The sequence below is a fragment of the Pezoporus wallicus genome, unplaced genomic scaffold, assembly GCF_028554395.1.
Source record: "Pezoporus wallicus isolate ANWC-B61680 ecotype Strahan unplaced genomic scaffold, APGP_CSIRO_Pwel_v1 contig_5967, whole genome shotgun sequence".
NCBI classification, from domain to species: domain Eukaryota; kingdom Metazoa; phylum Chordata; class Aves; order Psittaciformes; family Psittacidae; genus Pezoporus; species Pezoporus wallicus.
This window is the reverse complement of record NW_026639377.1, coordinates 3031443-3058724: the sequence shown is the minus strand read 5'-3', so window position 1 is coordinate 3058724 and position 27282 is coordinate 3031443. Positions and strand designations below refer to the sequence as shown.

At 41.5% G+C, this 27282-nt stretch overlaps 1 protein-coding gene across 1 annotated transcript in view; it reads left to right on the top strand.

Annotated features, from left to right (window-relative positions):
- The first annotated feature begins 1635 nt into the window (after positions 1–1635).
- Positions 1636–27282, top strand: part of NAV2 (neuron navigator 2) — a 399914-nt gene continuing 374267 nt past the window's right edge. Inside the window, exon 1 of the mRNA XM_057414369.1 lies at positions 1636–2258. Within this exon, the coding sequence (XP_057270352.1) occupies positions 2184–2258 (75 nt within the window). The 5' untranslated portion in view covers positions 1636–2183. The remainder of the gene's footprint in view (positions 2259–27282) is intronic.

Genomic DNA, 27282 nt, shown 5'->3' with positions numbered 1-27282 from the left:
TTTCTGGGATGGTGAAAGCCATAACACTGAATGCACAGGAACTTCCAGAGAGATTGTACTTTTTAATCTTTTTTTTTTTTTTTTTCTTTTTTTTTCTGGTTCGGGGGACCTTTCATGTAGAGAGATGTTGTCCTTAGCTGCACTGGTTATGTCATTCTCTTCCAGCATGGCATTACACGATGTGACTGATGCAGTCTCATGTGTCACATCATGGTGAAATCACTTGAAGGAGAAGGATTTTGTTGGTAGGACTTCAGGACATGTATAAAAGTTGGTTTTTCTTTTTTTTGGTGTGATATTTGTTGCTAAAGTCAAAGGCCCTTTACTGCCTTCAAGCTACCTGTATGATTTCCATGGGTGTGAAACCAGATCAGGAGGAGATTGTGATTCAAAATAAAATCTGGAAGCTCTTCTTCCCCTATAAAATAGGTTAGATATGGGGTTTAGCTTATTTTCAACTAGCAAAGCATAGCAGCATTCCTGCAGTCAGTCATATTCTTTCCTATACTTATCAGAAGAAAAAGAAGGGGATGCTCACTGCATGGTGAGGAGCAGTAAAGAGCATTTGAGGTTATAGACAAAAGCAGTGTTTCTGCCTATTGTCTTGTGATGTTTGCCTTGAAACAACAACAGACAATGGCCCCTGCTTATGTGTTTGACCAAGAATCTGACCTATGTCAGACTTAGATGTTTAATTTGGGTATTCAATTTGTGTAGTGCTGAAGGTTTGTGGAAAGATGGAAGTGGGGTATAGACGGTTTTTACTCTGGTTATGGTAAATCTCTTTTTCATGCTACCCATACTTTAGTAATGGGAGAATATCTGATTATTAGGATGTTTTATATGATTTTCTTTGGATTTTTTTTTTTGTGCTTGTCTTGTGACCAGAGCTTGTATCAACAACGTGCAGCCAAATACGTGTTCTTATACCACACTCAACTAAGGTCACTAATATTGGTTTAACATTTAGCCTTTTTAGATATGGAATCCAACTTAATAAATGTGCTTTTTCTGGTGCCTGCATATTGAAGCCCACTGATATTGAGCTCACCTTACAAATGAACTCAGGAAATTATTTGTCTCTGTTGTAGTAAACTTCTCCTCCTCAGTAGAAAAGGAGCAGTATCATAAGGTGGTTGAGTTGCTAACCTGGGATTTCCGGTGCTACTTTGTTTCCCAAGTAATAATAACAACCTGTTCATGTGCGTATTCTTGTGCCCAGGATTTTGGGAGACAGCACATAATAACCTTGTGAGCTCTGGAGAAAGATTCTTGGGTAGCAGACCCCAGAAGAATAATTAATTTGGCTTTAGATGCAGAATTTGAATCCTAGAAGGCTGAGTTTGGAGTTAATCCCTGCAGGCTTCACTCGGCATTGCAGTAGGCTCAGCACTGATGTACAATACTGTGATTCTGGGGTGTTTTTAGGTAAGGAGCCCCAAAGGCAAGGCAACACACTAAATAGGCATCAAAGCATTTTGAGAGGCTTGGATGAAGAGTGTGGCATATGCAATATGTGTAATTATTGTATCAGTTGTAACCTGCAGCTCCTGGTGGTGGGCGAAGAATATTAGTAACTATGTTTTCTTTCAAGCTGGTAAAACCCCATTTTTTTTTTCCCCTCCTTTTAGGTATTTGTTTGAGTACACAGAAGATGATGACAAGTGTGCATGGATGATTTTACGTAATTAACACCTGCTAGATTTGCAAAAGGCAATTATCCCTGTGAAGTGTTTACATTGATTTATGGGAAGAAGGTGGCCCAGGAGAGGGATGCTGATAATATCAACACAGTGGATTAAATGCACATTTACACCTTTATTGACATATAAATTATCCGTGCCAGGAAAAGGCTGCTGATGGAGCAATAATGTGGCACAAACTACTGGGTTTGGATTCAGCTCTGTCATCCTTCTGTAAAGCACAAGAATGGAGACCTTCATCTGAACTAAAATAGGATATAGAGGCTCACAGAATGGATGCTTGTTAAGATAATGAGCTGTGATGGCAAGTGAGAGTTTAGAAGGCTGATAAAGAATATGGACAAGGTTTGAAGGAGTTCTTTTGCCTTTTTTTTTTTCTTTTTTTCTTTTTTTTTTTAATGATTTTTAGATTTTTGTTGTTCAGAGTATGGATTTTTAGAGAAAGCCTAAAGAGGCCAGAAGAGTCTTTGTAGCTGGGAAATGGAACCTGGCTCTGAATCCAGTCAGCATCAGAAAAGAAAGCCTGTGACACATGGACTGGAAGATCAAAAAAGGGTAAGTGACAAAAGGCAGAGGCACTTTCTGCTTAAATTGCTGAATGAGATACAAGTGGCAGAAGAGCTCCTTATAACTGTTTTTATCAATTGCAACCGCTTGCTATGCTTAGCTGGCTGTAGATCTCTTTTCCTGATTATATATTTGAAAATATGTCTCTTCAGGCTTGTTTCAATGTATGGAGCAAAGCGCTGAGGGAAGGGAAAATTCTGCAGGATTTTTGCTGGTTGTTGAGACGTGTGTTGTAAATGAAGTATATTGAGTCTGATCAGATGATGGATTTCTTGTGACTTGAAATTTTCACTGATATCATTAGAGAGGTAAACAAATGGCTTTCTTGAGATTTGGTGATTAAAACTGCTGAAAATGTTGCATGCTTGTCAGCATCCTCATTGTCGTGATAGTTTTATTGTAGTTTCCAGACGTGACTTGGACTTGAAACTAAATGCACAGTGTAACATGCTTAATGTCAGCTGGTGGATTTTGTGTCCAAGTGCTTTATGGAAGCTCTGTGTGTTGAGGTGGTACTGTAGCATTTAATGCTAATGGATTGGCATGTTAAGTTATCCTAAATGAAGTTGCCATCTCAGGCGAACTGTGGCTTGTGAACAATTGGGATTTGAAACTTGTTTACTTGGCATCAGTGAAGCAAACTGTAAAATGTGACACGTTTCTACTGTATAAATCATTTATATGGTTTTCACACAGATTTGGTGGGTGATAGAACACTGTGTGTTCAGCTTTGTGTGGAGAGGGTTTTTTTTTTTTTTCCTGTAGCTTATACATATGGTTTTTATTTCAGCTGAAAAGTAAGTTGGAAAAAAAAGGACCATTAGCTCTTACTTTGGTGTTCAAGAGCACTGTCTGATTTTGGAGAGAGGGGGTTAGTGTCACACTTTCATCAAATCTGCTAAAGAATGAAAGTGGTTTCCCTGTCACCCCATTAGAAGTCTAGGCAGCCTGGAAAACTTTCATTACTGGGTGAAATGCAGCTGCTTACTTAAGAGAGAAATGCATTTAGGGAACACTTATTTGGGGAACCAAATAGAAGTCCCAAATGTATTTTAATTGCTCCACGCATGATCTATTAAGCGATGAGCTGCCAAGGTCTTCTTTCTACTTTTTCAAGGAAGCATTCTGGGACTGATGTAAATCAATGAGGGTTGAAACAAAATCTTTCCATTGACTTAATTTCTGGAGGATGTTAGTACACCTTTTTTTTTTTTTTTTCCCCCCTCCTTAAGCATCTAACATTATCCTGGATATAGGGTAGAATGGGAAAAAGCATTTGGGAGTTGTGACACTGGAGTGTACTGTAACTGTTGTGATGCATCAAAATTAATATGCAAGTCTCTCCTTGCCGATAGGTATAGAAGCCTGCATCTCCCATCTGGTCCTGGTTCAGGGTATTTTGTGCACATGTAGTGTGGGGCCTCTGACAGTATAATATAACCCCAAGTGAGGCTCAGTGGCAGCTGGGATAACATCAATTGGTCATGCTTTGCTGCCATTCATTTTAACTTGAACTCTAGCCGTCATGGAGATTATTAAATTTATAATGATATATGTAAGAGCCATTTTAATGACTCTGCATGCTTGGCTGAGCTCTCTCACTTCTGTTTGCAAAACAAGTCTTAATAGAGTATTACATTTAATTTCCTATAGAATTTTCCAGGGAAAGGTTACTGGTGAGAGCTTTGCTTAGACTTGGGTTTACAGAGAATAATAGGTTTGGAGTGAAAATGTGGATGCAACTAGGTTGTTATTGTAGAGGTGTTAGTAATATAATCTTTGGTGTTCTTTTGCCAATCTCAGAATTTTAAGCTAAAGTGGATGTGTGATCAAGGGCCATTAAAATTAATCATCAGTAGACACTGGAATGAGGCTTGTGCTGGAAGAAATAAGACTAAGCTTGTGTTAAATTGTGCAAGTGCATTCTCCCTTTTACAGCAATATGTTCTGTGGACATCAAGTCAGCTGTTGTTTAATGTTTTTGATGCAGTAAGAAGTCACTGTGTATATGTATACCAATCAATGATGCGCCTAGCGTGTCTTCCCAAGTAAAATACAGAAAGCCAGGTTTGCATTTGTGGTGTAGAAATTAAGCTTAATTTGCCTTTTTTCTTTGGTAAGTGTATTTCTGGGTATCTATTTAGTAGCTATAGTGTTTAAAGCAAGTCAAGATATAGTATTTGTGCTTATTTTCTAGAGGTATTAGTTGGTTTTGAGTGTTGGCTTATCTTTGAGAACTGCAAACTGGGTTGTGTCTGACACTGCTGAAATCAGCAGGAGCAGGTTCTTTTTACTCATCACTCGGTTAGCTTTCCGGGTTGAGTTTAAGATGACTCTAGTATTGATGCTCAGGATAGAATCCCATCTGTCTACATAACTTACATTGGCTCTAGTAGGAATAACATAGCCAAATTCAATGCATGTTGTACTATACCAGTGAAACATTTGATCAGGTTTAATAACCATGTAAGTGGACCATCTGAAGGCAGTAGGATTCCTAACATGAATACTAATGTGAATAAAGTAAGGAGCTTTTTACCAATATATAACCTTGACAGCCTTTAAATTTAGGAGTGACATAGTCCGTGCCATAGACTTACTGAGTTTGTGTGTAGGTTATTCTTTTGATATCAGAAATTGATGATTGCTCACAACCAGTAAATTCATGGGTGTTTTTTCTTGAAGAGGCTTGAAATCACTGTAATGCAGGTAAGAACTGCTGCTAAAATAATCGAGTTAGGTACATTTCAAATTATTCTGTCATGAAAATTTAATACTGCCCTGTGTTCTGATTAAATGCATTTTCTGCTGGTGAGCGAGATGAATATTTCTTCAGTTAATTTCCATTCCTCTTTCCCACTCTTCCTGACTTCTAATTCAGATCTGTAGCTCTGAGTTAGTGGGATGTGGTAAAGAAATGTGTATATGCCGTAGTGACAGAAGTGTCTTTGCTCTGCCTGAATGAACCCTCTTTGACTGAACAATGAATAAAATACAATTGTGAGATGAACTTAGGCTTTGCAAGGATCTCTGTAAATGTGGATTTTATGCTTCATGTGCTCTGTTGTCCAGCTAAACTTTCAGTTCTAATAAAAACTGAAAATCACCAGATGAGCAGAGCTTTATTTGTACCTGCCTTGTGTATTGGGCTAGGAGGCTGTAGGAAGGAGGACTTTGTTGTCAGTGGCACTGAAAGCAGCATGCTAATATTGCACCTCAGAGCTTGTAGGTGGTTGATTGCTTTTTTGTGTGGGTTTTGGTTTTCTTTTGAATGAAGCATGTGTGAGCTCCAGTTTTATAGTTGTTAAAAGCAGGCTAACACTTTTCATGGGTCCTCTTCTCTCTCGACTTGAAACAGTCGTCATGATCCACATGACTGGAGCTGTATGCTACAGCCTTCTCTTGGGTTTTATGTTATGCTTTGCCTGGGTTCTTGTTATTATCAATATGCTTCATATTTGCTTGAGGATACTTTGCTGCTACCTTTCTATCAAAATCAGGAGCATAAGTGGTCTTGCATGTATTGCCCTTCACCTATGGAGAACTTGTGTTATTTAAAGTGGGGTAATGTTGACTGAGTACTGTGTTTATTAGTAGATTCTTCTGCTGAGACATTAATGCAATTGATTGGTGCTATGGTGTTGAGCCAGTTTGAAAGCAGTTGAGTATAACCACTTCAAAATTGCAGCAAGGCTCACCTTTGAAATGAAAGTAAGCTGCTTGGTAGTGTTTTGATGATGTAACTAACTGGGCTTTCAGGGAAAAAGAAATGCATTAAAAATTCTCTGAGCAAGAGAATTGAGAATATGGCATATCCTTGCCTTCATTTTGCAAATGTTTAAAACCTTCTGTAAACAAACAAATCTCTGTCAGATATTAGTTCCTGGTTGTGGGGTTTATGTTTTTATTCTTGGGGTTAAGATTGTTAGTGAATCTCTTTTAAAACTGGTAATAACAGAATCAGATTTGGGAGACTTAGTTAAACGGACCGGCCTTGGTGGTCTGTCCAAGGCTTGACTCTTCTTTAAGTCATAAGTTTTCTTTTAACATGCTCCCAAAAGCCATTTTATGGGTGTGCTGTGTGTGACTATTTTAAACCATTCTTGAAGAAACTGGCTTAAAGAAACAGGTAGTTCAGTTCTTTGCAGTGTTGCAGATTTGCACCTTGATGATTATTGTTCTGTTTTCTGTTTAAAGGTCTTTCTGGTTTTAATGAGTTGTATGAGAGAGTGTGATTTTTGTTATTGCCAGTCTTTTCCCAGTCAGGCTATGGTCTTAAAGACATTTCCTGGATTGTCAAAATGTTTATGTAAGGTAAAGAGTGAATCTTGCTATTAACTGTCTGTTGTAGTATTTGTCTACTTAAAGAAATCTTGCAAAGCTCTTTAAAATTAAGAGGTGATTTGTTTCTAGCTTGTGTAAATTTACATTGGGATGTGATACAAAAGATCTGTGGTGATGTAAACGAAGCAAAGATTAAACTCCATGTGGTGAACCTCATGTACTTGAGGTCTCTGTAGCATAGTCTCATCTAGAATGGATTCAGGTGTATGACTGGTATGACTGAGGATTTGATAGCTTACATCCATATGGCTTCAGTCTAATTTCAAAGGTAATGAAACCAAAAGGCTGAAGCAGTAAATACGGGTAAATGCTATGTTGTATAATATATATTCTTTATAGAATAAAGAACACTTGTTTCAGAAGAAAGTGAATCTCTGATGTCAAAAAGGAAAAGCCTGCTACATTTGTGTCAAAAATGGGTAGCAGGATGCTGTGGAGACCTCCATGCCTAGTCAGAAATTTTCTGTTACTGGTTAGATTGTAGAAGACCTGTCAGATTCTCAAGTGTTCTTGGGAATGTTTCTGCAGCTACAAAATGCACCTCATATATCCTTTCCTTCTTTCACAGTGATTCAGCTGAAATGGTTGTATTGCCCTTATTCCTTCTGTGATTAAGATGCAGCAAAACCATGTTTTCTGTGCCATGGGATGCGTTTCCCCTGACACACAGCTTCAGAAGCCAACCCCACCCTGCAGTCCTTCCCCATGTGAATGTCCCATGCAAATCACTGAGGTTCAGGTATCGCAGAAATTAGCCCTATGTGGTTTTGGTCATTTACTAGGCTTGGTGTCCCTCAGGCTGTGCAATAACAGGTACAAGTAGGTAAACATTAGGAGTTGTGATGTTAATTGTTTCTTGTGAAGCAAGTGTGACTTTTAGCTAATACATGCTAGAACTCATTAGCATGGAAGTTAGAAAAATGTTCATTATTATGGAAATGGATACTGTCTGGCTTTGAAGTGATTGTTGTATGGAATAATGTGGTGGCCATGATATTAAATTCTTGGAAACCTAAATAGCTGGGAAATTTATATTGGATGGTCAAATACTGTCTCATGATATCTGTGCCTGGAAGCAAATTTGATATACTAGAGGTCTGCTATCTATTTTGATATTCCTGGTGAAGGGAGTGGTAGGAAAGCGAATAGGAAAAAAGGGGAAGTATAACGGAAAGAATGATAATTTGGACTTATTTACTATTTAGGGCATATTGCAAAGCTAAGAGTACCTTAGGGATCCTTCAGAAAGGGAGGCATTAGGGAGAGACAGCCATGTGCTTGTCAATATTTATATTTAGGCACCCAGTGTTAGGGTTTTTCTTCTGGTTGATCAGAGTCTAGTTTGACAGCTGTGGTACAGATTTATTTATGCTTGCATACTACTGCAGTTCATAACTCTAAGAAACAAATGTTAGGGACAGCTTCCAGTAGTAGCAAAGCTATAGCAGATTCTGCCACAAAGAAATCTGATTTCTGTGCTGCAGTGTAGATCCAGTACTACAGGTAACCTGAAGCAGATTTACTGCTGCAGTTTGTGGCTCTGTAATAGGTTCACAGTGCAGATGAAGGAGCTTTTAGCGAGGGTGAGAAATGTGTGTGGTTCCTAGCTATGTATTTGTATTTGAAAAGCATCCTATGTCACAGTATGCATTCTAGGTAATATGTTATTTTCAAAGGATTGCTAAAAGGAATATTTAGAATGTAACAGGTGAAAGCTGATACGTGCTTCTAAAATTGTTCAAGGTTACATTGGTCTAACTCTAAAACGTAGAAGATTGCTGATATAAGTTAACTTATTCTTTCAACCTGAAATCCCCTGCTAGAGCAGCGTCTTACTGTTCTTTGTTTTCTAGATCAAGTCATAATTGCCTTTTTATTTTGAAGGGATAGTACATCTGAGTTTCTCGCACTGTACAAAGGCAAGCGCATCTGCCTTTACTTGCACTGATCCATCAGTGTCAGTGTTCATCAGATGTCAGAACTGTGGTCTGAGGTGGAAATGGCATGTGTATAGCATGAGAACATTGGGGCTGCTCAGCCTGGAGGAAGAGCAGCTGCGTGGAGACCTCATAACAGCCGCGTGGAGACCTCATAGCGGCCTTCCAGTATCTGAAGGGGGCCTACAAGGGTGCTGGAGAGGAGCTGCAGCAGTAACTGTAGCAACAGGACAAGGGGTGATGGATTTAAACTTAAACAGGGGAAGTCCAGGTTAAATATAAGGAAGAAGCTGTGAAGGTGGTGAGATGCTGGCACAGGTTGCCCAGAGAAGCTATAGCTGCCCCATCCCTGGCAGTGTTCAAGGCCAGCTGGATGGGGCTTGGAGCAACCTGGTCTAGTGTAAGGTGTCCCTGCCCATGGCAGGGGGTTGGGTCTGGATGAGCTGTAAGGTCCTTTCCAACCATAAGCATTCTGTGATTCTGTAATTATAGAGGAGATGGAGCCAGTGTAGATACCTAGCCCTTTCTCCCATTTCTCAGGAGCTTCCTGCAGCTTCTGATAGGGAATCAGACCTGGCTTTGGAAGTCTACTGAGAGGCTCCTGCAACATTCCCATAGCAGCAGAAGTCACTGAGAGGATGCACTTTGTTTTTTATTTTTTGTTTTTCAAGAGGATGAAGGCTGTCTTTCATCCTCTTGAAAGGAATGATCTGGCTTACAAATTAATTTGTCCTTGCAGCGTTGGGAAAAAATAGCATGGAATTGAAGACCGTGATTCCTTTTCTTTCTAACAGAGTATGATGCATGGATGTCTCTTGAGGCTATTGCATATTGATGGTAATAAACATGTACTCAGGCTTGTGTAGCTGCTTTTCAAGTGTTCTGCAGTAAAAAAGTAGTTGTGCTTGAGCGAGCTGAAGGGCAGGGGAGTAGCTTCTGAGATCTGATCATACAGTGAGTTGAGAAATTGGTAGAGACAAGGTAAGCTTGTTTTTCAAAACTTCATTTATTGGTGGAAATGAGAACTCTATGTGCTGCAAGTATACAGTTTGCAGTTTATTTTCCAAGTCTTTCAGTTCTTCCTTGTGATGACAGCAGTGACTATCAGATCTTCAGTAACTTGGAGGATTTGTTGTGGATAAACAACATGCATCTGATAGGACTACTCCAAAAATGTAACAAGGCAGATGGAATTGCCTGTGTTATTTTGTTGTCTCCCTTAGAAATTTTCTAATTCAGATGCATAGTTTTCTTCATTGATTTTTTTTTTCTGTATTGTGTCAAAGTAATGATTTTTTTAAATGTCTTCAGTTAAGTACTGTGATATTCAAAATTGCATTCAAAATCCGTGAATGCAGTAGAAATCTGAGAGGTTAGAAACTGGAGAGATCCCAGAACAGCTAGACCTTGGGCAAGGGAAGTTGGATAGTAGTTAAATTTCCTGTGAGATAGGCAGGCACCTGGACTTCAGTTCCACTATCATTCCATTAGTCCACAATATGAATGTTAAACAAAAAAAAAACTAGATGGTGATAGTTCAGTTATTGAAAGCGCATCTTTTCTGTATCAGCCTTGATCAAAATCAATATAGGATATTAGAAATGAGTGGAAGTTGGACTAGCTACATCTTAGTATCATGAAATAATGCTTTAATGTTATTTAGACTGATAGCTCACATCCTAATGAATGGAGAAACTATCACCAAGCACCATAGAATCAATGGAAAAGACCTTTCAGATTAAGTCCAACCTTTATCCCAAGACTAGAAGAAGATCTTTCTTTCAAACATTTAACTTTTGCAGATTTTAAGTACTTACTGCACTCCATTTGCTGCGAAACTCATGTTAATCCCTTGTGCTAGGTTTTTGTTGGTGTTGTCTTTTTAATTTGCCTTCCAAACTGGCTTAATTTCACTTCATATGCTGACTTCTGGAGCTCAAGCTCAGCAATAGGAATAGCCAGTCTTCAAAATTGTTTTCATTTAAGATGCATGACTAAATAAAAGGAAGATTAGTTATAGTATGCATGTGTTATGAGTAGAATAAAATCTTCATAAATATTTATCAAATGGGAAAAACAAATACATGGATGCATTCTTTTAAAACTCAAATGATATCATATAATAGGCCAGCTGGCAGAGGATCAAAGTTGAGTATGGGTAAGATGTTTCACCTTGCATAAGCGACATATGAGCTTCAACTGCAGTAGAGTACATTGAAGTGCTAGAATAGATGGAAGCAGGTACAGACAGGGGTCTTTCTAGACAGGCAGATGATTGATTTTGTAAGAGCCTGGAACTTTAAATCTTGATGGTGGGTGGTCTCATGTAATTCACTGTATTTACATTACCTGAATGTGAAGTGAAGGTGTTTAATGCTTTGACAGAATCAAAATGAGTCAGAAGATACATAATTCATAAAGAATGTCTTGACTGTTGCTTGTGTAACATGGGGAGGCAATATCCTTGAAAGATAAGGTGTCAAATACAAATCCGCACAGCTGTCCTAGCCCATATGTTTTTGAGGGGAGTTCATAAGATAACATTAAGACTTCTGCATCTTGGTCTTTCCTATGTATAACACAAGGTTATTGGGATCTTGCAAAGCATTTTGGGACCTCCATATGACAGAGTTACGTGACATTAGCAGAAAATCTTGAGTTTCTAAGTATACAATAATGGCATTAACACAATGTCTAGTTGATAAGATTCTGTATTTATCTGGCTTGCAGGTAATAGATGTAGTTATCTTACTTGCAGGTTAAAGATGTAGCTACGTCTACAAACTTGCAGCATATATATATAGCTATTAGATTTTTCTGTGTGTATAAGCATATGTCTTTATAAAGTAGAATATTAGTTTCTGGTAATTGGAAATAATAGGAGGAAAGATACATCTGTTTTATTCAGGAGGAGTGTGTCAAGTGCTGAGGTGCAAAAGAAAAACCTTGCTCCCTTCACTGTTGTAGGATCTCAACTGGCAAGTGCTGTAGTCCAACCTGTGTATATTCCAATAGCAGGAGGCATCTTTGGATCTTCAAACAAAAAACATCTCCAGAATCTGTGTGTGTATAACATGGGTTGGACTGCTGGGTCTGCTGCTACCTTGCTGCTGTAGCTTTGCATTTCAAGGGCTAACATGTCCTTTAGATGACTTCTTCAGTGATGAGAATAGCTGAGACACATAGCTTCCGGTATTGGATTCCCCTTGGATTAAGAATTATTTAGGGCTTTATTTTGGAGAGTGGCATTATTTTAAAGTGAATCTGGATGGCAGTGTGGCACCAAGGTCCTCAGCTGATCTTATGATCAGGAAGAATAATAAGGTGATGGAGGATGGGAAGGTGGAGGAGAACTGGCTTGTGTTTCAGTTTTTGTGGGGGTTTTATTGTTGCTCTCAGTAAAATGGAAGTTAGAAATAATCTTAGAATTTAGACTCTTAGAATCTTAGAAACTTGGAAGTTAGAGATAATCTCTATGAATGATGGGAAATACTTGTTCTAGTTTTGCAGATTAGAAGACATGGTAGATAATATGAAAGCAAATACAATGCAGGCATGCACCTCATTAGGAAATTTGCTTAAAAATTGAAGTATATGCTTGTACATATTTCTAAAAAAGCACCCTCCAAAATACCCAACCAAACAAGGCAATCCCCCAAACCAACAAACCCCCCCAAAATACCCTCCATATAGTCTGTAAATGGCTGTTACTGTTCCATAGATGGCTTCCTGTTGGTACCAAGTTTTGATGTGTTCTGGATGATGGATGCATTCTCCTTCCTTCATCCCTTTCATTTCTTCTGCCTTAAGGTGATATGACTAATAAACATCTGCTACACAGTAAAAGCAAGTTGAACTGCAGAAGGATGACTTTATGATCAAAGCTTTTGATCTGAGATGTTTTGAATGTCTCTGAAAAGGTTTAGAGGTTTAGACATGCTGGCCAGCTTATCTGACTAGGTGTCTTCAAAATAAACCTTTAATTTCCTTGATAGTCTTCATGATTTTGGAGATGGCAGTCATGTGGTCTCTTGCATCCTGCTTTCTGTGAACTAAAGGAGCAGTTACAATTTCAGCTTCTACAATGTGAGCCTTTTCAGTAGGTGTACTTCAAATATTCAGAGTGGGGAAAAGTAATTTTCCTTTTTTTTTTTTTTTTTTGCAGTGAATTTTGTCTGAGTGACAGAGTGTCGGCTAGGGAATGCTCTAAGAGGACAGAGTTCAGTCATGCCCATAGTATGGGGGAATAAACAAGAGGAATTAGAGGTGTGTGCACGTCTGCAGGGGTATGATATAATAGGCATCACAGAAACATGGTGGGATGGCTCCTATGACTGGAGTGTTGGAATGGAAGGTTACAGGCTCTTTAGAAAAGACAGGACCAGCAGATGGGGAAGGGGAGTTGCCCTTTATGTTAGGGATAGGCTGGAGAGTATGAAACTGTCTGGGGACAGGTGATCAGTTAACAGAGAACCCAGTTAACAGAACCTGGGTCAGGGTTAAAGGGAGAACAGCTCTGGGAGACATTACTGTGGGGATCTGTTACAGACCGCCTGATCAAGAGGACTCTGTGGATGAAGCACTCTACAGACAGATAGGAACAGCCTCACGCTCACAGGCCCTTGTTCTTATGGGGAACTTCAATCACCCTGATCTCTGTTGGAGAGATGGTACGGGCCGGCAGAAGCAATCCAGGAAGATCCATGATTGTGTGGAAGACAACTTCCTTCTGCAAGTAATAGAGGAGCCGACAAGGAGAGGTGCCATGCTTGACCTCGTGCTCACCAAAAGGGAAGGGCTTGTTGGAAATGTGATGCTCCAGGGCAGCCTTGATTGTAGCGATCATGAGATGCTCGAGTTTGAGTTCCTTAGGACAGTGAGAACAGCAAGCTCACTGCCCTGGACTTCAAGAGAGCGGACTTTGGCCTCCTCAGGAACCTGCTTAGTAAGGTTCCATGGGATATAGCCCTAGAGGGCAGGGGGGCCCAAGACTGTTGGCTGATATTCAAAGATCACCTGCTACAAGCTCAGGAGTGTTGCGTCCCAACTAGAAGGAAGTGCAGCCCAGGAGACCTCCTTGGATGGATAAGGAGCTCCTGAGGAAACTTCAAGGGGATAAAAGAGACTTATAAAAGGTGGAAGCAAGGACAGGTGGCATGGGAAGAGTACAGGGATGTTGTCTTGGAAGCTAGGGACCAGGTGAGGAAAGCTAAGGCCCAGTTAGAATTAAACTTGGCTAAGGGTGTGAAAGATAACAGGGAGGGATTCTATAGGTACATTGCAAATGAATGACAGACTAGGGACAATATGGGCCTTCTCTGGAAGCTCTCAGGAGATCTGGCTACCCTAGATTTGGAGAAGGCTGAGGTTCTGAATGACTTCTTTGCCTTGGTCTTCACTGGCAAAGGCTCTGACTGCACCACCCAAGTCTTGGAAGGCAGACGCAGGGACTGTGAGAATGAAGACCTTGGGAGCACTGTAGGAAAGGATCTGGTTTGAGACCCCCTTAAGGATCTGAATGTGCACAAGTCCATGGGACCTGATGAAATCCATCCGCGGGTCCTGAAGGAGCTGGCAAATGAAGTTGCGAAGCCAGTGTCCATCATATTTGAAAAATCATGGCAGTCAGGTGAAGTTCCCGATGACTGGAAAAAGGGAAATATAACCCCCATTTTCAAAAGGGGAAAACGGATGATCCAGGGAACTACAGACCAGTCAGTCTCACCTCTGTGCCTGGCAAAATCTTGGAGCAGGTTCTCCTGGAAGGCATGCTAAGGCACGTGAAAAACAACAAGGTGCTTGGTGACAGCCAGCATGGCTTCACTAAGGGGAAATTCTGCCTGACCAATCTGGTGGTCTTCCATGATGGGGCGATGGAACTGATGGACAGGGGTGGAGCAGTTGGTGTCATCTACCTGGACTTGTGCAAAGCGTTTGGCACTGTCCTGTATGACATCCTTGTCTCTAAATTGGAGAGACATCAATTTGATAGGTGGACCACTCGGTGGATAAAGAACTGGCTGGATGGCCGCAAGCAAAGAGTTGTGGTCAATGACTCAATGGCTGGCTGGAGACCAGTAAAGAGTGGTGTCCCTCAGGGTCAGTGCTGGGACCTGTCTTGTTCAACACCTTTGGTGACATGGACAGTGGGATTGAGTGTGCCCTCAGCAAGTTTGCCGATGACACCAAGCTGTGTGGTTCGGTTGATACGCTGGAGGGAAGGAATGCCATCCAGAGGGACCTTGACACACTTGTGAGGTGGGCTGATGCCAACCTCATGAAGTTTAACCATGCCAAGTGCAAGGTCCTACACCTGGGTCAGAGCAATCCCAGGCACAGCTACAGGTTGGGCAGAGAAGAGATTCAGAGCAGCCCTGCAGAGAAGGACTTGGGGGTGTTGGTTGATGAGAAAATGAACATGAGCTGGCTTCAGTGTGTGCTCGCAGCCCAGAAAGCGAACCGTATCCTGGGCTGCATCAAAAGGAGCGTGACCAGCAGGTCAAAGGAGGTGATCCTGCCCCTCTACTCTGCTCTTGTGAGACCTCCCTTGGAGTATTGCGTGCAGTTCTGGTGTCCTCGACATAAAAAGGACATGCAACTGTTGGAACAAGTCCAGAGAAGGGCCACGAGGATGATCAGGGGACTGGAGCACCTCCCGTATGAAGACAGGCTGAGAAAGTTGGGGCTGTTCAGCCTGGAGAAGACAAGGCTGCGTGGAGACCTCATAGCAGCCTTCCAGTGTCTGAAGGGGGCCTATAGGAATGACCGAGAGACTCTTCTTCAGGGACTGTAGTGATATGACAAGGGGTTATGGGTTCAAACTTAAACAGGGGAATTTATGTAGGATATAAGGAGGAAGTTCTTCCCTGTGATGGTGGTGAGGCACTGGAATGGGTTGCCCAAGGAATTTGTGAATGCTCCATCCCTGGTGGTGTTCAAGGTTGGGTTGAATGAAGCCTTGGGTGAGATGGTTTAGTGTGAGGTGTCCCTGCCCATGGCAGGCCCCCCATCACCTTCCATCCCAGATGAACCTCAATATATGCTATTAACAACCTCACACTGCATGAAGTGCTCCAGTGTGTATTGTAGCTGCTTCCCTAGCTGACCAGCTGGGGATGTGCCTTCTTAAGAGAGGCAATACAAAGACTGTTAGTGTGGTCCTCAGATGTTACAACAGGATTTAATTATGATATTTCTTTAAGGCTTGCATGTGTTTTTAGCAAACTTAAAGGATGCCCAGTTATCATGCCCAAATTCTTTTAGGAGTTTGGAATGGCTAATTTTCTTGTGAAAGAGAACACTATGCTGAAATCACTCTATTGCAAGTCAATTCCTATAATGCATTGCAAGTTAATTCCTATAATGAACATTAATGGTATTTTTTGTTGCCAGTTAAAATTAGTAACCTAGAGTGCTCTTTACATAATTATAGTTAACTTCTTTTATACATTCCTACAAAACTAGAATGGGGATCCCAGCTTAGGATTTTTTTGTGGTATCTAAATAATGAAACCAGTCAGTCTTGATTTGTGCCTGATGGCTGGATAAAGGCTGTTTATTTTTATTTGTAATATAGTGCCTTCTCCTTTGTAGATCATGTCTAAGGTAACGGAAAACAAGGTTGTGACTGTTTAATAGCTTAGTTTCATCCTTAATGCTTGAGACAGTACGTAACCGTGCACTTGATCAAATTATTCGAAGTCAAGTCGTACACACAATAAATGAAGATATTGAAGTCTCTGCAATCCAAGCACATTGTCAGTAGGAATGCACTGCCACGTATGCCATGTTAACAGAGAATGTAGTGCAGTTAAACCCTTCTGAAATCCAGGCTTTCATGAGGCAGATCTAGGCAGTATGTCAGATGTTTGAGTGTTGAATTTGGGAAGCCAAAAAACTCTGTATAACTATTGATGATAACTAGATATCCTTCCCCTGCCCCCACCTTCTTTTTCGCCACCTGCCTGGGTTTTATAATGATGAGTGGTTATCTTTGCAACCTTTCACATTGTTGACTGTGGTTAATAATGTGTTGTGTACCTTTCATTGCATCAAGTAGCAATTTTTGGGGTAATGGGAAAAGAATATCTAATTAGAGGACTAATGTTACTCATTTCACACACTGTAATTCGAGTTTTGCTTTTGGGAAAGCAAGGAGATGAGTAGTAGTTTAGAGCATGATATATATGTAGGTACGGGAGTAGAGTATTGTATTGTTTGGAGTTTCCCAATGTATAGTGACTGAAATAAGAGCATTTGAACATAAAAGCATATTTTAAAAGGATTTTACTGTAAGGAAGAAAGTCTTTTAAATCTATATGCCTCATATACCCTTTTAAATGTTAAATCATGTAGTGACAGCAAATGTTTGTAAAAATGAGATGACTATGGCTCAGAAATCTTGGTTTTGTAGGACAACTGCTTGAAATTGCCACTGTGTTCACTGAGGAGTACCCAGTAGTGGATACTTATCTCCTTAGGCAGTATGTAATATCTCTAAAGCTGGTGATTGGATTAAAAGATGAGTACAGTTGTCATACTTGGGTACCTTTCATGTAACTACACTTCTTCAGTTGCCATTATATATATATATATATATATATATGTATTTAAATTGATGGCATTTAACCTGAAATTGGACTTTTTTTCTTTCAGACAGCAATGAAGTAGTTTGCACCTTGCTGTACCTACTGAAGTGAAACTGAACTGTAAGACAGGTCACCTATGCTGATTTTCCACACCATTTTTTCCTGAAGTTACACATGTGTATTTGTCTGTTAAACTTCCTCAGCTTTCAGGACTCAAGTGTTGTGTTGTTACAGCTGTGTTATTTACTGATGCAGATCCTGCAGTTATTTCATTACTTAGCTAATATCTATGTGTATATATTAATTTCTATTGATGTGGCTAAGGCCTGACATATTTAACTGGTGTACTTTCTGGTTTGTGTCATGGTTACCTCAGTAACCATGTTGAATTATGCTATAAATGTTTGCAGGAGCCCTGTCTTTGTAGTCATTCTCGGTGGCAAATTTGAATTGAAATTGATGGGGGAGCTGAGTGTGGAAAAGCTGCTTGAGTGGGCTCTTCCTGGCAGGCAAGCTTAAGTAGTAGAATATATATATAAGTGCTAGTGTACTGTTAGGGCAATTAAGAGGATGATTCCTTGGGTGATATAAGTGGTTAGGTGGGAGGAGGATGTCTCACTCAGGAGCAGCAGAGCTGTTGACACGGGAGTCACGGACAACGCAGAGACGATCAATGTGATCAAGCGATTGCCAAATTTATTACAAAGCCTTAACTCCTTATATACTATTTCTTACATGAACTTACAGTGATTTGGCATATTATGATTGGATACATGTCTTGAAGACCCTTAGTGACTAACATATAATTGGTTAAGCACAGGTGTGAGAACTTGACCTTGAAAGCTTGCCAACAGTCCACAGTTCTCATTACCTCAGTGAATTCCAGCTTCTTATCTTGCTTGCTTAAGCTTCTTTGGGCCTCTCATGGCCTTGCTGTATCTTTCAGGATTATTCAGAGTTTATGTACCAATTATGCATTCTCCTGTGAGAGCACTGTCTCCACATCTCCCCCTTTTTGTTTTATATATGTTTTGGGTGACCCTACTTGAGCAGGGGATTTGGGCTAGATCATATCTCCAACATATGCCAACTACAGCCTGCTGGGCCTGCCCCTTTTTTCTGCTGTATGGCTCTCTGATAACAGGGGAGGCCATCCTTCCCATCAAGGTCTGGCATGGCATGTGTCCCCACCACTCCACACCTGCCGGGTTGCAGCCAACAGCGGAGCTAAAGGTTCTTCTTGGTGGCAAACACAGAGGCCAGCCCAGTCTTGCCCTTGACTGTGGTAGCAGGCATTTTGTCAGCCTCAGTCCTTGCACCTTGTTGTCAATGCAGAGTTTCACCTGCTTCATCCAGTAACAAGTGGCTACTACAGCAAGGCACACACATTTACATTAGCAGAGTAACTATTACAGGGTGCAGCAGCATGTTCAAGATGCTGATGGCAGCGAGGGACTAGCCAGAGAAATTTCTTACCAGGGGAATTCTCCCACCCTCTTAATTTGTTCCATCACCTGCTTTATAACACTACCATTGTATTAAAATCTTTCTAGCTTTTGCCTTAGCATTTTCTAGCAGCTGCTGCAAATTTCCATACTCTAACGTCTCTTTTATAAGTGGCAAATCTATACAATACAAGGTGTAGTTCCTCATTAGCAACTGGCTAGTAAATACAGGTGGTTTTATACACAAAATCACAGCCCCTAATAATAGCTACTTTACAAGCACACATATTCAGGATGTTACTTTTCAGTTGCCCCCAAGACATGTTTTGCAATCATTAGTTTTTCTCTTCCTCTATCTCATTCTGCTTGGGGTATTCACAGTCAGCTCCTGTAGCTGAGGCATCAGGTTTTTCCATTCGTCTGTCCAGCTCATGGCAAGGCTTGACAAACTTTGCAGGCAGTCGCCATGGACCTGTAGGCAGGAGGACACAAATATAGCCCCTCCTCCAGGTTATCAGTTCCTGAGCAGCAGACAGGTTAAACTGCACATTGTTAACATTGACGGAGTTTGCTGCATCATTGCCTCTTTTTTTTTTTTCCTGCCACCCTGATGCTGCTGATGTGACGGCTCATAAAGCTTGTGGTTGCACTACCCCTCTCGCTTTTTCAGTTAGCGGTTCTTACTTCAACCGATCTGTCTTCCTCCGAGTCTTGGATTCCCCCCCAGGTTACCTTAACCATACTAAGCAAGGCTCCTACCATGCACCCACTGTGTTGCAGGTGCTCTTTAACCTTTGACTGTGGTGTCTCTACAAACTGCCTCAATAGATTGAGAGGTTGGGTTTTGTTTTTTTTTTTGGTTTGTTTGTTTGTTTTGTTGTTTTTGTTTTTGTTTGTTTTTTTTTCCCCTTCACTCCTCCCCTCTGGCTTCCATCCTGGCCGTTCCGCCAGTGGAGCACCGGGAGCTGAATCGGAGGTCAGCATTTCTTTATTATTTTTTTTTTTCCCCCAAAGTCGCTCACCCTGCTTTGCACAGCTACAACCACCGGCCTGCTCGGCAGCAGCTATAAAAGCCTGCCTGCTCGGCAGCAGCTACAGCTGCCTGCCTGCTTCAGCAGCAACCATAAATACCTGCCGGCAACCGCACTTTTGCATTAACCCTTTCTTGCCCGAAATGTTAAACTGCTACCGGTTAAAAACTTTTACATGAACCCAACAACAAAAAATACACAGAACACCGTCTGCCCTCAACACACACGCGCGCACACACACACACACACACACACGTATGGGATCCCACAAGCACACGCCACACAACTACAATATTTGAAGCACAAAATCCAGATAATCATTACTCCCACTACAGTCCCACGTACAGACCGTGGCACAAGGTCCCTGTGGAGACTAACAGCAAACCAGCTCCGAGAAGCATCATCGCAGTACGCAGTGGCAGGCTCAACCTTAGCAGGCGTCCCTGCAGAGGCTCTGCCTCCCCCACATCGCATGAGGCTTGGGCTTTTATACTGACCAAAATGCACACGCATTCCGACACAGGTGGCCCGCCTATGTTGGAAGAAGTGGCCAGCAATATCTATAAAGGTCTCCAAAGGTTGATAGAAACCTGGACATACTTATATTTACCAACTTCTAGTACATGAGTATCACAGAGAGACTGTGTCAAATGAGTTGTATATGGGGTCCCAAGTCCACGGTCCGTCACAGTATGCCCAATACCCCTGACAAGAGCATAAGAGAGACCTTCCCACCACCGGAAAATAACTCAATAAGTCTGTATCCTGCGCTGATCTCACTTCCCTGGAGGTTCGGGGGGGGGGGGTGGTGAGGTGGTGGTGGTGGGTGGTTTTTTTCTGTTGTCGTTTTTTGTTGTTTTGTTTGTTTTTTTTTTTTTACTTTAACGTAAAAAAAGGTTGCTCCCTTCACTTTAAGAAAGGCTGAAAACACCCATAAAACAGATGTCCTAAGCTTGAATTTCAATTCATTCAATCACTGACAAGGGGGGTGTCCTGGGGTGATGCTGACTCTTTCCAGGGTTTCACTGCAAACCGGAATCTGTAATTTACACACATATAACCTCAACCAGTTAGTTTTACTTCCACAGGACCTTTCCAAATGCCAGTTTCCAAATCCTTGTACTGGACAAGAATACCCGGAGTTTTAGTCATATAACCTGAACCTAATGCCTGAGCATGTATTATAGCAGGGGAGTCATTAAAGTCTCCTGTCAATTGCAAAAAAAATCATAACATATACAGCTTGAGTATAAGAGGATTTTAACCCATTTGTGGTCACCGCTTGTCAGGCCTCCTTAACTATTTTGAGATCAAAAGCTTCCCACTCTTTACCCCCTGCTGTGTAGTAAACACAGGATATGTAGAGAGGCCCATTGCAGAAAATTCACCTGTAATAATCACATCTTTGATTAAGCTGTGCCACCAGTGCGCAGGATTTGGGCCCCCCGATACCTCTCCCACCCCCTCCCCCTGTTTGCCTTCTTTAAGGAAGGGGTTTTGAGGAGGATAAGGTAGAGGCGCCGATGGAGATGTGTCAATCCGAGTCTCCAGGGCTTCAAGCTTTTTCAGCAATTGTTGCAGCTGAGTGTCTCCAAGGCCAGTGAGCAGTTGCTGATGAGCTGAGCAGACCGACCCGGGAGATGAAGAGTCGGAGTCTGGAAGATATAAATCTGGCTCGGATTCAGGGGACTCGGAGTCTGATCCTGGGTCGAACTCAGGGTCTCCGTTGTTCGCAGCTATGTCTTTCTTGTCAGGTGTCTCTCGTTCGGTATGTGGCCATCTGCGACCTGGCTCTTGCTTTCATCGGCTCAGGGCGTTGATTTTTTCAGGGCCGTTCCAGGTACCACAGGATGTGCAAAAGTCATAGCCGCAGCACTATGATGTGGGTTAGGGGAGACAGCCCCTTCTGGAGCTGTGGCGGCAAATACAGACGCTACCGCCGCCCTTTCCAATTTCATCTCTTTCAAAGTCTCGAACACCAATCTCCTTTGTGTAGAGTGTTTCTGTGCACCTTTGGTCCCTTTACTAACCTTGCGATCACGGGACCACTTTAACAGCCTCTGTAAGGCAGCACTATCATACTGCAGTCCTCTCTTAGAATGTGTTGGAGGAGCTTCACCACCGCCTGTTCCTCTTTGGACAGCAAGTGCTCCATCTACCCCCCAGCCGCTCACCTGATCAGGACGAGATTCCCGAAGCTTTGCAGACGTCTGACTTCCCAGCGCCGGGGCAGTGCTGAATTTCGGCCGGCTCTCCGCCCCCTCCTTTTCGTCGGACCTTCAAACTCATCTTTGTCGAGTTACGGATCGGAGGGTCCCTGTTCGGGCGCCACTTGTTGACGCGGGAGTCACGGACAACGCAGAGACGATCAATGTGATCACGCGATTGCCAAATTTATTACAAAGCCTTAACTCCTTATATACTATTTCTTACATGAACTTACAGTGATTTGGCATATTATGATTGGATGCATGTCTTGAAGACCCTTAGTGACTAACATATAATTGGTTAAGCACAGGTGTGAGAACTTGACCTCGAAAGTTTGCCAACAGTCCACAGTTCTCATTACCTCAGTGAATTCCAGCTTCTTCTTATCTTGCTTGCTTAAGCTTCTTCAGGCCTCTCATGGCCTTGCTGTATCTTTCAGGATTATTCAGAGTTTATGTACCAATTATGCATTCTCCCGTGAGAACACTGCTTCCACACAGAGCTTTTGATCCAGAAAAGCTCTGGATAAAAGCAGCAGCCAACAGAGAAAATTCAAGAATATTTCAGTAAGGGAAAATAATGTGGGATGATGATGGGAGGGATGCTAGTTCAATGGAACAGGATTGTGGCTGCATAAAAGCTTTTAATTTGTCTTGAGCCTGTTCTAGTAATAAAGTCACCTTTACTATCATAGTAAAGGCGACTTACCTAGTCTAAAAGTTTGCTCTAGAGTTGCTGCATGTGGTCGCATGTGCTCATATAGAGCTACAGGAACAGAGAAAAATAATTTTTGAAACTTAACTTCAACAAAATTCTCGCCACAGTGAAAATCTTTATATGAAGAAATGCAAATTATAGGAAAGAATGATACGAATTTGCTCCCTTTTCTCACTGCAGCCTTGGAAAGGAAAGGTTGTTGAATAACAAATCTTGTGCCACATGGACAGAAAACCCAGTTGGCACAAGTTGATTTTGCAGGCATACATTAATAGCAGAGAAACAGTCTAGTGAGCTCACTAAAAATGATACAAATTGTTATTTACTCTTACATTGACAATTTGGCTCTGACATGTATTTCAAAAGTATACACACAAGGAGAATGAAAACCGGTATTGAATTGTTGAGCAGTCAACCTTAACAGCTTGCATCTTTACATTTGTTACATCCCACAACCTTCATCCTTACATTTGTCTAAGTACATGGTGAGATCTTTGGGACAGGGACTCCTTTGTGGAAAGGCATATGGTAAACTGATGATCTTGAGGTTCTTTCCAACCCTAACCATTCTATGATTCTATAAAAAAAACTTTAAATTATAAATGAAAGGTGATGGTTTTGCCTGGATCTTCTTGCCTATAAAGATGCACTAACATTTTTGTGACGGTGATGGTCACAGTCCCTTCCTTTACCACTGAGGGTATGAAAATGGAGATGGAAGGAGCTTGGCACAGAACAGCTTTGTGGTGGCTTACTGTGTTTCTGTGTATACTCCATCCCACTTTTGAGTGAGGTAGATTAGCTGTGTTGATGCTACGCTGAGCACTGAATTAATGAAAGAAATGGAAAAAACATGAGGATTTGTTGTTTTGTTTGGTTTTCAGTGGGGGTTGTAGTCTTTTTCACAATCTAATTTGCATTTTACTGGAGCCTACCAGTGGTGATCTAAAGGGCTCTGTTATTTCCCTGGGTGCTTGGAACTCATAAGTCTGAGTTAGATTCTTCCTATCCTGCCACAAGTTTCCCTGTGTGAGCAATAGAAGAATTTTCTGATTCTGCTAATACACTCCAAATAAAAATCCTTTTTTTTTTTTTTCTCATTTGAGGCCTTGCATAAGGGGCTTTATTTTGCTCTTTAGTTTAGTTCCTTTTAAACTTGTACTTGAAGCATCCTTGCCATTTTAGACGCAGGGTAAGATCCTAAAATATATGTGGAAGATACTGAGGAAGGTGATGCACAGTGGCCATGCTTGCTGACAACCTGCTAGTAGTCAGCAAATAGGAGAAACACTTTCCATAAAATACTAGGGTTTTCCAGTCTTGCACTTCCACATGTGTACTTTTCCCAGCAGCATATTAATATCAGCCACAAAACAATCTTTTCCATCAGAAATATTCAGATTTTCATTAAATTCCTTAAAGGTGAGTACTGCTGTGCACAGGGGCAAGTCTGAAAGGGATTTGGAAAGCAGAAGGGGCCTATGCTAGGATGCGTACTATTCTCAGCCTTTTTAAGTTAATAGCTTAGTCTGAAATACTCATACTCAGTTGAAAAGGTTGCCTATCAGCTAGGAAATTGCTGCTTCATGATATTGATTCTGACAGTTTAAAAAAGAATAAATAAAATTATTTTCTCACTGAATTCAGGGAGCGGATGTGATGCTGTTGGAAATCTGGCACTGTGTCTATTGCCAAGGTGAGCACACATCAAATGGTTGAGTGTGCAGCTCAAATGGTTGCACTAGAGACAACTTTCCTAGTAGAGAAACTTAAGTGCGTTATTGTTCACAATATTTCACCACTTAAAGGGGTCCTTTTTAGTATTTTGAGTTCATTTCAAATGCACACTGGTGACAGAGTAATGGAAAGGTGAGAAGTGTTTTCTACTTGCTCAACGTGTATGGTTGGTAGCTGCAATACCTGTCTCGGGCAAGAGCAACCTGTATGACTTGTCCTTGAACATGCATGTTGAAAGTTAGCCCAAAAGTTTAATCAGTTACTGCTTGTTTTAATCATGTGCTGTCATCAGGTCCTGCATGAGATTCTTGTGGCTATTCTCTCCAGCTTTAACATACAGTCCTTATACCTCCATTTAGTGGTGAGGTCTAGTGTAGGCAGAGATCTGGGGTGATAGGTGAAAGCCACAAGAAGTCTTTCTGGGCCATCTGTTACACTGCTTAATGCAAACTTTGGATATTTTGAGAGCAGCTTAAAACCTTCACCTCTCAACTTCTTTATTAATTGTATGTTGGTTTTATTGGATTCTCATTCTACACCTTTGAATGATGATAAGTATTTGACTACTTAACATTGAAGAATACTAGGATATCATGTATGTAAAGATATAGGACCATATTGAGCGTACCCTCAACAAGTTTGCTGATGACACTAACTTATGTGGTTTGGTTGAGGGAGGGAACCTCAACGTTGGAGGGAAGGAATGCCATCCAGAGGGACCTTGACACACTTGTGAGGTGGGCTGATGCCAACCTCATGAAGTTTAACCATGCCAAGTGCAAGGTCCTACACCTGGGTCGGAGCAATCCCAGGCAAAGCTACAAGTTGGGCAGAGAAGGTATTTAGAGCAGCCCTGCAGAGAAGGACTTGGGGGTGTTGGTTGATGAGAAAATGAACGTGAGCCAGCTTCAGTGCGCACTCACAGCCCAGAAACCAACTGTGTCCTGGGCCACATGAGAAGGAGCGTGACCAGCAGGTCGAAGGAGGTGATCCTCCCCTCTACTCTGCTCTTGCGAGACCTCACCTGGAGTATTGTGTGCAGTTCTGGTGTCCTCAACATAAAAAGGACATGGAACTGTTGGAACAAGTCCAGAGGAGGTCCATGAGGATGACTGAGGACTGGAGCACCTCCCATATGAAGACAGGCTGAGGAAGTTGGGGCTATTCAGCCTGGAGAAGAGAAGGCTGCATGGAGACCTCATAGCAGCCTTCCAGTGTCTGAAGGGGGCCTACAGGGATGACAGAGAGAGACTCATCATCAGGGACTGTAGTGATATGACAAGGGGTAATGGGTTTAAACCCAAGGGGTAAATGGGTTTAAACAGGGGAAGTTCAGGTTAGATAGAAGGAAGAAGTTCTTCCCTGTTAGGGTGGTGAGGCACTGGAATGGGTTGCCCAAGGAAGTTGTGAATGCGCCAGCCCTGGTAGTGTTCAAGGCCAGGCTGGACAGAGCCTTGGGTGACATGGTTTAGTGTGAGGTGTCCCTGCCTGTGGCAGGGGCATTGGAACTAGATGCTCTTAAGGTCCTTTCCAACCCTAACTATTCTGTGATTCTATATCTAGAACCACTTGGTCTGTGGTTGCTGCTGCACAGGCTCATAGTGTAATAATTACTACAAGGTTTGAGCTTGTAAATAGTCTGAAATAAGGCTTTTTTAAAAAGTACCTTTAAATTCCAGTGGGTCAGTTGATAGCTATAATTCCATAGCTAGGTGATGGCAAGGAGGAGCCACATCAGACCTGAATCAATGCTTCTTTTTCTATATCCTTTCATTTAAACCTGGTAGTTGCTTTGTATGTGTTAGGGTGCTGTGTTTGAAAGGACAGACTCATAAGTGTGTTTAGCTTAGTCTGAAAATGAAATGTGAAATTGTGTATTTGTGGACTGATGGATTGTACTCCCTTAATCTTCGCATCTATTTTGGTAGAATTTGAAAGTGTTGACAGATAAATTTTCTTCTAGACAGAAAAACAGACTAAGGGCCTTACCTATGGAAAAGGCTTCAGCCAGAAATGTACCTTTTAAACACTAGAAATGTCAATAACAAAATATGAGTGAGAAACCGAATGATTGTAGTTCTTCTCATGAATATTAGGAAAAACAAAATTTTGGTATTTTGTGAAAACATTGACAGTCAAGATTCAACATCTCTGAATGGAGGGGTGGAGGTGGAAGCATCTCTTCTGACCAGCATTTTACGTCAGTCTGACTGTGATCTGAACCTTTGCATAATTTAGTGCCACCTGAAGGAAAGTTCTGGCCTCTCCCAGAAACATCTGTAAAGCTATTTACAGTGCTGCAATGGGAGTCATGACTTAGTGCTTCTAGCTGAAGTGGAAATAGCTGGCTCCTTTGGTCAGGTTAATGTTGGGTAAAGTTCAAAGTTGTCAAGATGAATTTACTTAAAGTGGATCACAATCCATCAAAAGGTTTGCCTTTGAAATGTCTTTATTTATTTATTTTTAAGCAGATGTTCTCATGAAATTATTTCCTGTCTAAAGCTCAAAGGTGGGAGGGAGTATTTGGGCTTTGGGGAGAGTGATCTTGTTCTGAACAGTCTCTGGAGTGACAGGCCAAGCTGCACAAACTGCTGCTGCCTTCTCTTGCGATCTTTTCCAAGTCTTTGGGTAGTGAAACTCAGGCCTCTTGTCTTTATTCTTCTTTTTTTTGGTTAAAATTGAACTGAGAGAGTAGAAACTTATTAAAGGCAGGAAGGGTGACAAGTAGGGCTGAGTACATGCTTACAGAGGTCTTCTTTCAGCAAGAAATAATCTGAAATATTTAGTTTAATGCATCCAATGCTCATCTGGACACATGAAATGAGACTGGGAGTTCCCAAATGAACATTGGGTCATAAGTAATCATTTGATGATGATGTATTCCTGGAGAGAGTGTTGTCAAATAAATATTCTTTTTAATGGTTTCCTAAGCGTAGGAAAATGTCTCACTTGTTAACTGTCCACTAGAGGGTGTGTTGATTCAGATGTCCTAATGATATTCATGT